Source organism: Grampus griseus (genome assembly GCF_964374135.1).
Source record: "Grampus griseus genome assembly, chromosome: 3".
In the NCBI taxonomy this organism is placed as follows: domain Eukaryota; kingdom Metazoa; phylum Chordata; class Mammalia; order Artiodactyla; family Delphinidae; genus Grampus; species Grampus griseus.
Window position 1 is genome coordinate 64,576,526 of NC_139019.1, and position 15,993 is coordinate 64,592,518.

General features: G+C 40.1%; 1 protein-coding gene across 4 annotated transcripts in view; it reads left to right on the top strand.

Moving 5' to 3' along the window:
- Nucleotides 1-760: 760 nt before the first annotated feature.
- Nucleotides 761-15,993, top strand: part of ATG10 (autophagy related 10) — a 230,474-nt gene continuing 215,241 nt past the window's right edge. For all 4 annotated transcript variants that reach the window (XR_014296608.1, XR_014296609.1, XR_014296610.1 and 1 more), the window contains exons 1-2: nt 761-801; nt 15,813-15,932. Coding sequence is in view for 1 of the 4 variants with exons in the window: in XM_082652615.1 (XP_082508741.1) it covers nt 15,825-15,932 (108 nt within the window). In the remaining 3 variants the exon portion in view is untranslated. The remainder of the gene's footprint in view (nt 802-15,812; nt 15,933-15,993) is intronic.

Sequence of the window (15,993 nt, forward strand, 5' to 3'; positions counted from 1 at the left end):
CTCCTGCTAGATTTTTTTTTTTTCCTGAGCTTTGTGACACAGATGGTACTACTGCCAATTCCCGAATCCCTAACTTTTAACCTCGGTCTTTAAGTTTCAAAGGGGATGGTGCTTGTGCCTAATTGTTGTGTTCACAGTAATTTTGCAGCTTGCGTTACGAGAGCCGGCACGGTTCTCCAACCCCCGAGAGACGTTCTAGGGGCACTAAACGGTTCAGCTCCGTTCTTGCCCTACCTTTCACCATTGGTCATCCTTTTATTTTCCAGATACTTGGCTGTTTGTTAGAGGAGAGTATGCAGTGTCTCTCGAAACCGCTGGCAACCCCTCCTCTCCCTCAATGCGCCGCCTTTGTAATGCGCTGAGGAAACAGCCGCACTTCGGCTCTTTAGGCCGTTGAAGTGCGGGGCGGGGCCTCGGCGGCCGCCGTGGCAAACTGCAGGGAGGTCACGCCTTCCGGCCTCCGCCCCACGCACGAGGCCCACGACGTCAGCCGCCCGCGCGAGCCTAGTCCTAGGGTGTGCGGGAGGTCCAGTGCGCATGCTCTGACTGGGTCGCCTCTGGCCACGGAGGCTGAGGGAGGTGTAGAGAGCGGTCTAACTAGTGGGCGTCTCTGGTGGCTGGCTCTGCTCCTGTGCCACCGCCCTCTTGGCCCCCGGGGGCCCGTTGCTCCCCTCCCCGCTACCGCTGGCTCGGCGGTACCTCGCAGGGTGAAGGCTCCCTCTCCCCGGCTCCCCTTCCCCCCACCCCGTCGCCCCGCCCACTCTGGGCTGGGCGGCAGGGTCAGGGGCCGAGCGGAGCCGGGTGAGTATTCCCACAACCTTTGCCGGCCGTTTCTTTCCGGCTCTGTTTCCCGCACGGTCCTCACCCAACTGCCGGGGTAGAGAGGAAGGGCGGGCGCGGGTGGGCGGGAAACAGCCCAGCCCCGAACAAAAGGCTGGGGAAGCGGGGCTCCCGCCGGTGAAATGCAGGCCGGGTCGCGCTGGAGCCGCTGGCGGGTGTGGATCGCACTCCTGGGCCACCATGGAGACCTCACCCTCGATTTAGGTAGTTACAGACCTGTGTTTAAAGCCTGTACCGAGACAGAAATTCTTTGCCTCGTAACCTTGAAACAGAGGATATGAAATTACTGGTGATTCCAGTGGTTAAGTGCCACTTAACTTGAAGGAGTTTCTAATCATCAAGAATTAGGAGATTTTCTTCCAAATAACGTATCTACTCAGCATTTGAAATCACGAATGGGGGGTGGGTGGGATAAAGGAATAGTTAACTGATTTGTAGAAACAAACTTTTATGATGGTAGAAATTATAAACATCTCTGACAAGGCGAAAGGATAGCTACATGTCTTTTCAAAGTCAAAATAGAGCCTTGTCTAATAGGCCCACCTGCGAATCAATTAATTATCTAGGGGACTATACTTTTGTTTGACATAGTATCGATTAGGGCCCAAGCTTTGCAGTTACTTTTTTTTTTGTCTAATGGAGCAAATTATTTCTGACTGGGAGAAAAAAATACTACTGATGATTATAGTTTTATTGCCCTATTTCCAAGATTTTTATAATTTTTACCGTTGAGCTTGCTCCTTCATTATGAGTTCAGTAAATCTTTGCCAGAGGCTCACTTTGTATGAATCATGTTTATAACGTTTCAAAAATGACACTTCGACAGTGGCCTCACTCTTAAGTGGCAAAAGCTTAGTTTATACTTTTCAGAAGTGGAAGGCATAGGCCCTATGTAGTGTTCAATTACATTATTAGAATCCTGCATAGAATCCTCCTTGCTTCTGAAGGGTCAAATATGGACAAGAGGGGACATTTACAAAATGAAAACTTGGCCAAAAAAAAAAAAGTTGAGTATTGAGAAAGTCAAATTAAAGTTTTGCAATTACAAGGTTTAAAAATTGATATTTTACTTGAAACTAGTGGAAACAGTCTTTTCACTGGTTCTAAACTGGATTCATTGGATATACAATAGAATGTTACAAGATTATGCTTTTAAGTTTCTGAGAATGATAAGCAACCCCTTAGGAAAAACAAGTAGGGTAAAGTTTATCTAAGTAGTTTCCTTAAGACTGGGCTTGATTTGGTTATTAATATCTTTGAAGCCTAGAGACCGTTTGGGACCCTAGAGGCAGTGTTTGAAACATAAACGTGCTCAGGGAACCATAACAACAACAGAATGTCCTAGAGATTATTTGGTGATTAACAAATGTCTTCAGAGGCCAAGTGCAGCTGGGTATAAAACAACTGGAAAATAGGGAAACAGAGAAGAAACCCTATGTAAAAGCATCCAGATTAGGGAGAGGCAGCTGAAAACGATGTAGACCCAGAGGCTCCTCTAATGTACCTGGCACCCCAGGCCTTATTGAACTTGTAGGTTTATAGGACCCAGAAAGAGTATTTACTAATATGAATTTAGCTTTGAAGTTAGGGTTATTTCATATCACTGTCATGTAATAGCTTTTCGAGAAAAACTTTTTAATCATCTTTTCTGAGTTCAAGAACTTACAATAGTTTCCTGTTGTCCTCTGTTTTAAATAGAATCTCTTTAGAGTTTTAAGGTGATTTAGAAACTGCTCCACTCCCCCTTCCCACCCCCAGTATTCCTATATTCCTTAATATTCCTAACACTCTCTATTTAGGCTCTTTACCTGTCTACTCTGCCTCATTTCAACCTGTTCCTAGATTCACTGACTGCCCCCACTCTTCATCATTTTTTGTAGCATCTCTGCCTTTCAGTATCCTTTTATACTTCTAGGATTATCTGAAATGTAACTCTTCTAGAGCAGAGGCTCTGGTTCCAGACTGACTGCCTTAGGTCAAACTGCCACACTTAACAGCTGTTACCTTGGACAAATTGCTTAACCTCTCTGTCCCAATTTCCTCATCTGTAAAATGGCGAAAATCACAGTGACTACCTCATAGGGTTGCTGTGAGGATTTAACAAGTTACTATAGTTTTGGTACATAGTAAGAGCTGAATACATGCTATTGTAATGATTATTTAATCCATAGTAATTCTTTAGACAGCGGTTGTACAATTTATCACTAATTTTTACTGTCTTTTATTGTCTAATGTTCTTTTCAGTTTGAATCTTTTCTTATAAATTTGATCTGTTGAGGGCAAAGATCATATAATCTTTTTAAAAAGTCTCTTAAAGTTCTCCCAGGATGATTCTGGGGGCTCGATATATTTTTTCCCTATCTTACTATCTAGTTTTCTATTTTCTGTTTTCCATTTTACTTCTGTTGCTTATATTTTAAAATGTATACCCTATTTTGCTCTAAAAGTACTTACAGTAGATTATAAACTATATATAATATAAAAACATACAAAATAAAGGTAAATCAGTCATGAAAATATGAAGCTTGAATAGAAAGGTGAGGTTGGGGTGCATTATACTCAAATATATACTGTGACCATTTGTATAATTGTTAGTGGTGGGATACAGACTGAGTTATGAGTTTCATGATGGTCAGAGGAAAGAAGGAAACATATCACTTGCTGAGGAAAAACATAGCTTCCTTGGAAGTATTTAGTGAGTGAAATGCACATTGTGATCACAGATTTCAAAGATATGCATGCAAAGTCATACTAAGAAACCCTAGGGTTAAGTTCTCCAACCTTGTTAAGCCTACTTCTCATTTTTTCTCAAAGGGGGCTCAACTGCCATTTTTATGGAATTGTTCCATACATTGCAGGATGCTTATCATACTTGGTCCCTGAGCACTAAATGGCAATAGCAGACTACAACCTCCACCCACCCTTTGTGACAACCCAGTGTGATCCTACTCATTTCCAAACAACCCCTTCAAGAGTGGTTCCTCCTGATGTTGGGAACCATTGGACCTTATCTGCCCATACTTTATACAACCTATGCTTCAACTACTGCCTTTTTTTTTTTCCCTTTTAACCTAGCATATTCTTTTCAGGCCCTGTCTTGCTGGAGCACTTCCATCTTTTTGACATGCTTTTGTCTCCACTTGGTAGGCCCTTATTCAAATTTCAAAATTCAATTCTGCGTTTTCCAGACTCCCTGTTTTTTTGGAGTCTTCTCTGATTTTCCCAGAAAAAAATTGACACTTCTTCCTCTGAGGACACACACATAGCAAGTGCTAGGATATTGTAGGTGCTGAGTGAATGAATGAAAAGCTTGCGGAAATAAGAAGGCACATTAATCTAGCCTTTAATGGAGACTTTGCAAGAAGAAAAATTTAAAGGGACTGTCTCTTCCGTTACAAAAAAGTCCAAGAGCTTTTTTTTTCCAAAAAATAATGATACTTGGTGATATATTTTAAAAACACATTGCTCTATCATATATTCAGACTATTTAGACCAGCACTGAGTCCATAACCTCTGATACAATGTTGATCTTTTTGTACCTTCTTATTTGTTGAATATCTTTGGCCAAGTTCCTTAGTTCCTGCTTCTGGTCTAATGAGCATATGTGCTGACTAGAGTTAGTTCTACAAGTCCCACTGTTCAAAGGCAGCAAAAGAGTTTGAGCTGATGGATCAGTTCAAATCATCACTGTCGGAGGAACAATTTCTCTCATGTGCATGCAGAGAAGTCTCGGTTTATGTAAAAAAATGATAATCTTCTTATAAAAGTAATGACACCGGTATCAGAAAGATTAGATGTCATATAAATCTGTTGTTTGAATGGGAAAAGATCCAATTGATGAATAGGCTTAAAAGTTTAGTTGAAGAAAGGTGCTGTAAAGAGGTAGAGATATGTAAAATAAATTCATTTAAAATTTTGAATTTTCCTTTTGTTCCTTACAATTTTTACTTAATATTTACCATGTGCTTAACTCTGTTATAGGTGCTAAAATATAAAATTATAAGTCACAGGTCCTCAGCAGTTTAGACATTGCTCTATCATCTTCCGATTTTCCTTGCTGTGGAAGAGATGGCTGAGGCTACACTGATTTTTGTTCCTTTGTAGATAAACTGTTTTTTTCTGCCTGCATTTTTGTTTTCCTTTTTGTTCTTTAAATAAAGATATTCCATAGACTACCTGTAGGCACAGGTTTCCTTCTAGCAGTTTCCTCAAACATACTGAGTCCATTCAATTTATAGAAGTAAATCTCTTTAATCTTTCTTTTACCCAGATCAGGAAAAATTTTTCAATGGTATGTTTGCTTATGATTTCAATTCAGAAATGCCAGTTATTTGTAGGTTGGATCTGTGTTCTTTGTCCTTTCTATCAATCAGTATGCATTGTTTTCATCTTGGTTCTTTTCCTTCCGTGTTTGGAGATCACCTCACGTGTATATGCTAAAATGTTAATGAGATTCTTTTCCAGCTTCTGTACTTCTCTCTTTTGCCTCTTATATAGAGTTTGTCTAATATTGGGTTGGCCCAAGTTCGTTCCGGTTTTTGCATAACATCTTATGGAAAAACCCGAACGAACCTTTTGGCCAACCCAATATTATTTGTTTGAATTCCCTTCCAGTTTTTTCTTCTTCAGTTTCCTTTTTAACCTTAGCTGTCTTTTTCCTTCTTATCTCTTGCTTTCAGTGGCTGCGTTTTTATTTTTCCTTTTTCTTTTTCAGTTGGTAAATTAGATAATTTCTAAGTTTTTCTCCTGATTCCCAGTGTAAGCCCATTATAGGAGCAAGCTTTCTCTCTTCCTCTTTATGGCAGTGCTCCTCTTTCTTATGGTGCACAAGCTTCATCTTGGCCCTGTGCTATTATTGAGGTTTTTGGTTTTCTTACCTTGACAGAAGAGGGACTTGTGTAGGGATGTTGTTGCTCATTCTTGTCAGAGTGAGTAAGCTACCTTCATCCTCCTCACTACACTTAGATGCTGGGGACTCTTCTTCTCAGTGTTAGGTTGGAGAGCATGTTGATAGATACAACCCAATTTATGAAGGATAGATCTTTCTGTACTCAGGAGAGGTCTTATTTTCCTATTGTCTAATCTTTCAGTCCTATGTCTCTAATGAGGGGAGTATTTTTCTGTAATTTGAAGTGGTTTATAGTTTTTTTTTTAATAAATTTATTTTATTTTTATTTTTTTTTGGCTGTTTTGGGTCTTTGTTGCTGCACGTGGGCTTTCTCTAGTTGCAGTGAGTGGGGGCTACTCTTTGTTGCAGTGTGCGGGCTTCTCATTGCTGTGGCTTCTCGTTGCAGAGCATGGGTTCTAGGTGCGCAGGCTTCAGTAGTTGTGGCACATGTGCTTCAGTAGTTGTGGCTTGTGGGCTTTAGAGCGCAGGCTCAGTAGTTGTGGTGCACGGGTTTAGTTGCTCCACGTCATGTAGGATCTTCCTGGACCAGGGCTCGAACCCTTGTCCCCTGCGTTGGCAGGCAGATTCTTAACCACTGCGCCACCAGGAAGCCTGGTTTATAGTTTTTTGAGTTTAGTGGTGAGACCGTATTCTTCTGAGGGCTCATACTGTTGCCGCAGCTACCTATTGCTGACACCTTCCACTTCTGGCCATGAACATTATATCATTGGTAAAGAATGTTCTTCAAAGAGAATTACTAATGGGTATTAGAAGCCAGTTGTGGCATTTGCCAATTTCTCTGGTGTAAATATTCCCACTGTGGTCAATTTCAGGCTGTCAACATGATGTCAACTGGCTCCCCAAATTCCTGAAAACTTAACTATTGACTCTTTGATATAATCCAGCTCCAGCATGCCATGGCATAAAGTCCCACTGAAGGAGATGTTCCCTAAACTCTTGGAAGATGGTGGGGGTTGAGGAAAGGAAACGGTCTCATGAACTCTGTCCTCAGCCCCAAGCTGCGGGGCCACTGCAGCCTCTTTTTTTCTGAAGGAAATACAGAATTGAGAGTGAGATGCCTTCTTACCCTCTTCCTAACTGGACCTTTTGCTGCAGAGGCCATAGCAAGCATCAGCTACCAATAAAGCTACCCCACATCCCTCAATTCTAGTTTAGGTACAATGTTGTATCCTGTTTAAAGTTTGATTTCAGATGTGTGTTTCAGTGGGAAGGCAAGGAAGGAGTGCTGAGCCTGCTGGCCAACTGCTGCCAAGCCTGAACCAGCTTCCTTTCTTTTGCTGCTTCCTGTGCTATTTATTGGATTACTGGGGTCACACCTGCTGTGCCCTGCCCAGGCTGCCAAATGCCTTGAAATCCAGGCCCATTAATACCCCTATTAAAATGATCTATCTTTTGTCTCAGTGTTCTAGCATGAATCCTCCTCAAAAGTATCTCTGGTGCTAATTACAAATGCTTATTTTGGGCCCTTCAGAATCAGGTAGTTTCTGGTCTGAGCCTAGGATTCCACATTAAAATTTGTACCCTGGGTGCTTCTTTACTCTCTAAAATTTGAGGACCACTGCCCGAGGATCCTGCTAGGTAAGTGATTAACTAATCTAAATTAATTCAAGCCAAGTTCTCATAAAGATAATAGGTTGAATTCACTTCCCTTGCAAGTAATTGCATGTTTTTTTAGGAAAGAGTCTAAATCTAAAGTTAAAATGCAGAATTGCTGCAGGGAGGGACAAGTACAAGTAGGCAAGGAAGTTGCCTACTTTTATTAGTTAAAAATGATCTTTAGGGCTTCCCTGGTGGCGCAGTGGTTGAGAGTCCGCCTGCCGATGCAGGGGACACGGGTTCGTGCCCCGGTCCGGGAAGATCCCACATGCCACGGAGTGGCTGGGCCCATGAGCCATGGCCGCTGAGCCTGCGCGTCCGGAGCCTGTGCTCCGCAACGGGAGGGGCCACAACAGTGAGAGGCCCGCGTACCGCAAAAAAAAAAAAAAGATCTTTAATGTTTAAAGGTATGCATAGTACAATATGTTCTGTGATAATCACATTTTTGTAAATGATCTAAGTTCTGGGGAAATTTAGTTATATGTCTTAAAGTGTTTTAGTCTTGTTATGACTCTAATATATATTGATTTATAGATTCATCAAAAGAAATGTCTCTGACCAAAAGCACAAAACAAACAAAAACAAAGAATCAGTTCCCCACACATTAGATTAAAAATCCTATAAAAAAATGTGGAGAGCTGTAGTGAAAAAAATTGTTTTTAAAATTAAGAAGGATCATTTGAACAATGATTATATACACTGTTAGAATTCGTTGGGGCCGCGTTTCTGAAAAGATATTTAATAGCAGCAGAATAAGCTTCTTCACACTGTCTACTTTAGGGCTAACCTATAGTTTAGAAAGACTTCTTTCACTTGGTGAGGAAAAAAAATTATTCTACCTTTCCAATCTTTAGCCTCTGTTGGAGCACTTAAAATAAGGTTTTGATTGTTTGAGCTTAAAAACAAACAAACAAACAGCTGTTCAGCAAGGGTGAAAACTCAAGCAAAATAGATGTATTAACAGCTTACACCTTATGACATGAAAGAGCTCTGACTCATTTCTGACTTTTCCTTATAAGAGATGAGAGGTTCATTGTTTAGGATAAGATGAGAATTGGAAGTAGTCTTTTACTGTGAGTTCATCTGTGTTCTGTTGTCACCTCTGGTCTGAAGATAGCTTAAGTCTGGAAACATAGGCAGTTCACATGTCTCAGGTTTTCCATGTGCAAAATAAGGATTATTCTTGCCATTATTGCTTAATAAGCTGCAGTTGTGGTTATTTCCATTTTTGACCATAATTTCAGCCATCTCTTAATAGAAAGTTCTTAAGATTCTAATTTCTGTCTCTACTAGTCTAGGAACTTGGTAAAGGACCAGAGTATTACAACTTGAAAAGTACATATAAAAATGTTAATTGAATTATATTTTCCTTTTTAATGAGTTGAAATATTCTAACTTGAGCAAAGAGGCAATAATTACTCAGTGATATTTCATTATACCATATTATGATGATTTGAATTGAGATGGATATCATTTTAATATAGTATAATTCCTAATTTTGTAATCAAGCCATAAGTGTTTTTATTATTGTATGTAACATCCTTCAGCAAAGCCCGGTCCTTAGATAATTTTAAAAGTATTCAACCAAATATTAATTAGTGCTTTGATGTTCAGTCATCTTGCTAGTGGCACAGTGCTGTTAATTAGATAAACTATGGCTATTGAGTGAAATTTTATGTTTCGACTAACATTTTGAAGAGTTCAGTAAACCTCAAGTAACTGGAGGGCTTAGGGAATGGAGTGTTTTCACTTAGTTCAATTTTATTATTAAGTGAGGGTTTGTTTGGAATTTATAGAATGTTCCAAAATGTATTAGTATTCTTTATGAATTAAATTCAATTTTTCTTTGATTTAGTATCTCTCAGTATATGTCACAGTCATCATATAGTCGGAAAAATGATTTCTCTAACCACTTTGTTTTGGTCTTTCTATTCTCGTTCTCTATCCTCTCCCTGAGTGATCAAATGTGTTCTGTTATCTATGAAATGCTGATTTAGAATCAATATTTCTAGCTCAGATTTCTCTTTCCTCTTGAGTTCCAGATCCATCTCAAAATCCCTGCTAGATCTCTTTGCTGGGTATTCCATAGGTATTTCAAACTCAAACTCCGTAGCGCTACATTAAACCCATCTCACTCCCCAGACCTGCTTTTCCTAGAGGGATCTGTTTCAGTCAGTAGACCACCACTTAAGGCCAAGAGCTAGGACTCTTTCTTGAACCTTTTCTCCCTTCAATCCCTTACATACCAAGGTCAGCCAGTTGTTGTGATGAGTATACTACACTATCAAAATATCTTTTGAATCCGTCTCTCTTCTACCCTACTGCCAATCTTTGGCTCTGTTTAGCATTATTTTGTCTCTCCTAAATGATTGTAAGGACCTTTTAAGGGGTCTTCAGTCTGGTTAGATCTGTAGTCCCTTTTGGAAACCAGAATGCAAATCTGCTCAGTTTACTACCATTTCAAAACCCTTTAGAGCCCTCAGGCTACAAGGCTGTTTTGTCTTCATCAACTGTGGTTTTCTCAGTACCCTTCCTCTACCTCTGTATTTCAGTCAGACAAGAGTTCTTCAATTACTAGACCTTCTCTTACATTCTTAGGCTTTTGCACAGTCTTTTCCCTTTACCTCCTCCTTTTGCTGTTAGCTTCTGTTCTTCCTTTTACAGACTTCTTAGATGTCACTTTCTCAACTTGTATCTGCACTGAAGCACCTTGTTACCCAGAATTCTTTGTGTAAACTGGAGATCTCACTTACACCTTGAAACATTTGACTGCCTTTGTAGAAGCCCCTAGAGTTTATCGACTCTTCTGTACTTGGTTTTGGTACTTGGCGCTTTCTCTTCCCAAACTTGTTCTCCCACTGTTCCCCTGTTCCTCTCCATTGTGATCTCAGGATCACACATCCACAGCAAAAAAAACTTGTCTAAACCCTTAATTCATTATTTCCTTTACTACATTCTGTGGAGTAAGATGTTAAAAAGTGTTCCCAGGAAAAAGAATTTTGTGGTCAAAAGAGTTGGGAAACCCTGAGTTAATAGTTTCCCCATATAAATGTGCATTGTGAATCTCCAGGGTGGGAGTGGTGAGTGGATGTAGTGTGGATGTTTCTACACGTATCTTACATGATGTTAACATCTGCACAGGTTAGTGCTTCCACTAACTCGTTTTAAAGGAAACTTGACTTAAAAAACAAACAAACAAACAAAACCCAAAAACTCTTTGAATGGAGGCTTTTCCCTCCACTCTACAAAGCTCAGTGTACTGAGATTGCTGGTAACCCCACTTCTGAAGAGCCAACTTTAGGTTACTGCTTCTCCAGCCTCATGTAAATATTCCTGCTCCTCTGAGGCTCATGAAATTCAGCTCTACCAGGTATGGCAAGGTAGACTTTTTTCTCACATGCTGTCCCTAATCACTGGTAGTTGCTGCCTTGAGGGTCATCTTGAGAAGGAATCCAAGGCTGTGTTTGGCTATCATGAACACAGGTATTGGTTTTTAGTGATTATTCTTGATGGACTTGGCATTATATACCACATATTACTTACCACCTCTGTGCTCTATTGTCTTCTACCGTTTGCCCCTTGTCATTTCTAAATCTCCTAGTTTAACTTACATATTTTTTAAAGAGCTCTGCATTCCCAGTAGCTCTCAGAATAATCCTAAATGACTTCAGTGTCCATGTGGAAGACAGTGAACATTACACGTCTTATAGTTGTTTAAACCTCCTGAGCTCCAGTGACCTCCATCTCCAAGCTACCTTATATACTTATTTCCATGGCCACAGCTGAGACCTTCTCAATTTCTAAATCTCATAGTCTTCCCATCTTCCATTTCCCTCCTTTCACTGCAGTTGTCCTTTACCCTCTTTCATATGCAGTATTTCTTGATACTGCCATATTTTCCCAGCCCCTTTAACCTTCTCTTGGCATCTTTTCTTTTTCTACATAATCTGGACCACTGAGCTGTTCTCACTAGCATATTCTGTTTCCTCTTTCATCCTTATCCTTCCACTGACTCAACCCAGCAAAACCTCAACTTGCATGCATATTCATTGCAGCCCTCTCTGCTTGTTCTGACACTTCGGGAGCTGAGGACTGCCGAAGGCAACCACAATACCTCACAGAGTGTTGCACTACAAATTCAGGCTCGCAACCTGTGCTGGGCCTTCACTTGTACCTGCTCATCTTAAAATGTTGTCCTCTCTTCTTCTTCACCATCAATTCCTAATCTATACTCGCTTTCTCAAACACTCTGCTTTTATCATTATCCTCTACCCCTGCATCTGAAAATCTTGTGATCATCAGACTTTGTCTTCCTTAATTTGGGGTGCCATTGAAAAACTTCTCTAATTTTTATGTTCATCCTCAAATGCCTTTCCTCTGATTGCAAGGGACAAGGTGTTAATTGTGTTGTTCAAATCCATCCTGTGCTGATGACCACATCTCCTCCTAGCCCCTTTAGGATATTGCTTCATCAGTCACTTTCTCTCTTTGGTATTTTCAACTTTTACCTCTCTCCAACCCCCTTTGCTCAGCTTAAACATATATTCATATCTCCCTTTCTTAGGAAAAACAGTATCCTCCCTTAAGCCTATGTGCTGCTTCTGTTACCAATTTGTATCACTTTTCAATCAAATTTTTTGAAAAGTAGTCTACAAAGTTTTTACTTATTTCCTCACTTGTAGTTTTCTCCTCAGCGCACCACAATCTGGCTTCTCTCTCCACCATTCCTGAAACTGCTCACTAAGGCATCAATGACTGCTTCATTTTCAAGCTCCATGGATGTTTTCAGTCCTTTTCTTAATGGACCTCTCTTTTTCTTTTGACATTGTTGGTTCTTTGTTAGCTATTCTCTACTCCCTGGGCTCTGTGGCACTGCTCTTGCTAGGATCTCCTAATGCCTGACTCATTCTCTAGCTCTTTTGTTCATTCCTCTTCCTCAGTAGGTCCCTTAAATGTTGCTGCTCTGAAGGTTTCTTCCTCAACCCACTGCTCTTCTCACTATGCACAGAGGTTCCTAACTTTCTGGTTAAGACCCCTCAAACAATCTGTTGAAAATTATAGAATCTTTCCTTTCCAAAATATAGATAGGCATATACATACAAAATTTAGTGTAAAATTTCATGACCCACCAGAAGGCTTATTAAGAATTTGCTGTATGCATTCCAGCTGAGCAGTATTCACCCTCATGGTTTCATTTGTCTCTTTTAAACAGATGACTTGCAAATCTCTTAAGTTCATTTTAGCTTGCCTCCATAACTTAAGATGCATATTCTTTCCATTTCATTTCCATTTCATTGCCTGGCTTTAGATCCTCATGACCTCTCATCCAGCAACAGCTTCTAACTCTCCTCCCTGCCCTCAGGCTGTACCCTTCAGATCCATCTTCCACAGAACCACCGATGATTTACTATTCTGACCTTTTCAGCTCCAACGTCTGATTCTCTGTTTCCTGTGGAGACAGTCCAAACTCTGGCATGGCACACAAGTGACCTTTCAGGAAGTTCATCACTATTCTATCTGGTATCTTTGAGGCCCTTCCCATCCATTTCTCCTCCACTAGTGAGGGCAGACAGATTTAACTTGCATGGGATTTGACTATCTCTGTCTTACTATACTCTCTTTATCATGTTGGTGACATCAAACTTGCGGTTCTGTACACCCTTACTTACCTTGGTTCACACTGTCCTCCCCGCTTGGACCACTATTCTAACCCTTGTGCTTCACTCACTGACAATTTGCCCTGCAAAAACTCCTACTTAACCTTAAAGGTTCATCTCCACCCTCACCCCAGACACTTTCCCACACCATCCCCTCTTTGTAAGGAACTCTTCTTGTGCCTACCATAATCTGTGCATCACTCCATTGTATATACTTTAACTCGAAGTCCTCTTTTGCATTGCTGTCAGAATTAAGAATTGAGCTGTTAATTGAGAAATCTGACTAAAGCTAGAGTTAAAAAAATACATTTGTACTTAAAACATTTTATTTCAACTTAAAACATATAAACATTCATTTGCGAATTTTCTCATGTATGACCAAGGCATTTTCTTTGAGTATGGGTACTTGATTGGAATTCATTGTTCATTCTTAATTATACTGAACCTGGAATGCATCCTGTAAATTTCTAGTTTTGGTTTAAAAGAAAGAACTCAAGCCACTTGTGCCGCAATCTGAGTGCATAATCCTTGATTTGTATGATTTTTTTCCCCCTCAGCCAGTCTTTTCAGTTGTATTGTCTATAGTTCAATAGTAGTTTGTTTTTTCTTATGAAGACTTACCTTTGTAGTCTTTCCAAGTCTTTATAAAGTCTACGTCTTAGAAATAACAGTTGTGTTTCTTTTTTACTTACATTTTATTGGTTTGGTTTGTGTTGCATTTAATTAAAGTATGTATTTATGATACATGAATATGGTTTGTGAAAGTACACTCAACTGATAGGAGCAGAGATGCTTCATAAAAAGCATGCTGTAGACATCAGTCATTGTTTTACAGAGGGAATAGATGCTGTGTCAGTTAATCTGGCAAGTTGAATGGAGGTTGGTCTTATAAGAGAGTTTCTGCTGTAATTATTGTTACTGGTTATCTCCCTTCATTGCAAGATAAGTTCTTTTTTTTTTACAGTTCATACTTCATTTACTTATTCATTCATCCAACAAATGTTTATCAGGTTCAGTCTAGAGCCAGGCACTAAGCTGGGTGCTGGGGGTACCAAGATGAATTAGACTCGAATCTTGTCCTCAAGATGTTCATGGTCTAGTGGGGGAAACAAGGTACATCTTGATGGAAGCATCCTGGAGGGACACCTGTAGAATGTGTATGAGTTTGCCAGGTGGGTAAACGCTTCTGCAACCACGAAGGACAGAGAAGTAAGCTGCTGTAGAGTGACTGTCCCCCAGGTAACCTTTGGCAATGTCTGGAGACATTTTTGGTTGTCACAACTGGGGAAAGGGACGCTACTGGCATCCCAGTGGATAGAGACCAGGAATGCTGCTCAACATCCTACAATGCTTCATTCAAGATAAGTTCTTACAAGGCAAGAACTATACACTTTTTCATTTTTGTGTATCTAACCTTTACCTATGCACAGTGCCTACTACTTACATACAATATGTATTTGTTGGATGAGTGAACAAATTCTTATGTAGGTCATACTAAATTTGAATATTCAGAAAGAACACTGGACTGAGAATCAGCTAGTATAGACAGATCATTGGCCCTGGAGCCAAACTGGGGTTTGAACTTTTCCTCATTTGTATTCTTGAGCAGATTACTTACTCTTTTTCATTTGAGGAATGAGGATAACAGCAGCCTTTGGGTTTTGTGAGGATTAAATGGGAATGTGAAGTGTCTAGCATAAGCACCTGACATAGTAAGCAGTTAACAAGTGCTAATTGTCCTGATGATGCTTATCACTAATGAGGAGAATGTGGGAATTCACTTGGTCCAACTTTTCTCATCAAGAGACTTGAACTATATAATCTGAGTTTCCTTCCAGCTGCTCTAAAATTTTCTTTCTATAAACAATGTTTCATGTTTTAGATAGATTTATATAACAAATATGTGGGTAATCCTTGATTTTGGCACACTTGTAAACTCAATAAAGTAGGTAATTAATTAGGTGATCATCACCTTACACCTTGCAAAACAAATACTTTCAGGCTTTAGAACATCTTTTGTTAGTGAGTTGAACTCTAATATAAGGTGTGAAGAACAGCCCAGCTCCACTAATCACTGTGATGCTGCCTATATAAGAGCTAAGGTAGGAGATAGAGAAGGAAGCGTGAGGAGGTTGTTTGGAAGCATTAGCTTAGAAGAAGTGAGATAATGAACACTTGAAAGTTAATTTATGGACAAACTAAACTTTTTGAACCATAGATACGTATTTGTTATCAATACAAAGCTAGGTTTTGGGTTTTCATGTTTTTTTTTTAAAAAAAAATAAATTTATTTATTTATTTATTTTTGGATACATTGGGTCTTCGTTGCTGTGCACGGGCTTTCTCTAGTTGCGTGAGCAGGGGCTACTCTTCGTTGCAGTGCGTGGGCTTCTCATTGCGGTGGCTTCTCTTGTTGCGGAGCACGGGCTCTAGGCACGTGGGCTTCAGTAGTGCGGGCTCTAGATCACAGGCTCAGTAGTTGTGGTGCACAGGCTTAGTTGGTCTGCTGCATGTGGGATCCTCCCGGACCAGGGCTTGAACCCGTGTCCCCTGCATTGGCAGGCGGATTCCCAACCCCTGTGCCACCAGGGAAGTCCCTGGGTTTTCATGTTGATCACATTTTCTTCCTGATTAAAAAAGGGGGATAGGGTGAGAAAGATGGAAACAAAACACTTTTTTTTTTGGAGTGGCTCTGAGGTTATTTTCCAATATACATCCCAAATTTTTGTTTGTTTAAAGAAATAAGTGAATTAGCTGAATTCTTTTTAGTATTCATTCCACAGCTGATGCTAATAGTTTTTATGTTTCAGTTGTTATTTAGTATGGAAGAAGATGAGTTCTTTGGAGAAGAAACGTTCCAGCATTATTGTGCAGAATTCATTAAACATTCACAGAAGATAGGCGATGGCTGGGAATGGAGAACTTCAAAGGTAAGAAAATTTTATTTTCTATTTCAATGGGGTTTTTTTTTTGTTCCCCCCCCCACGAAAA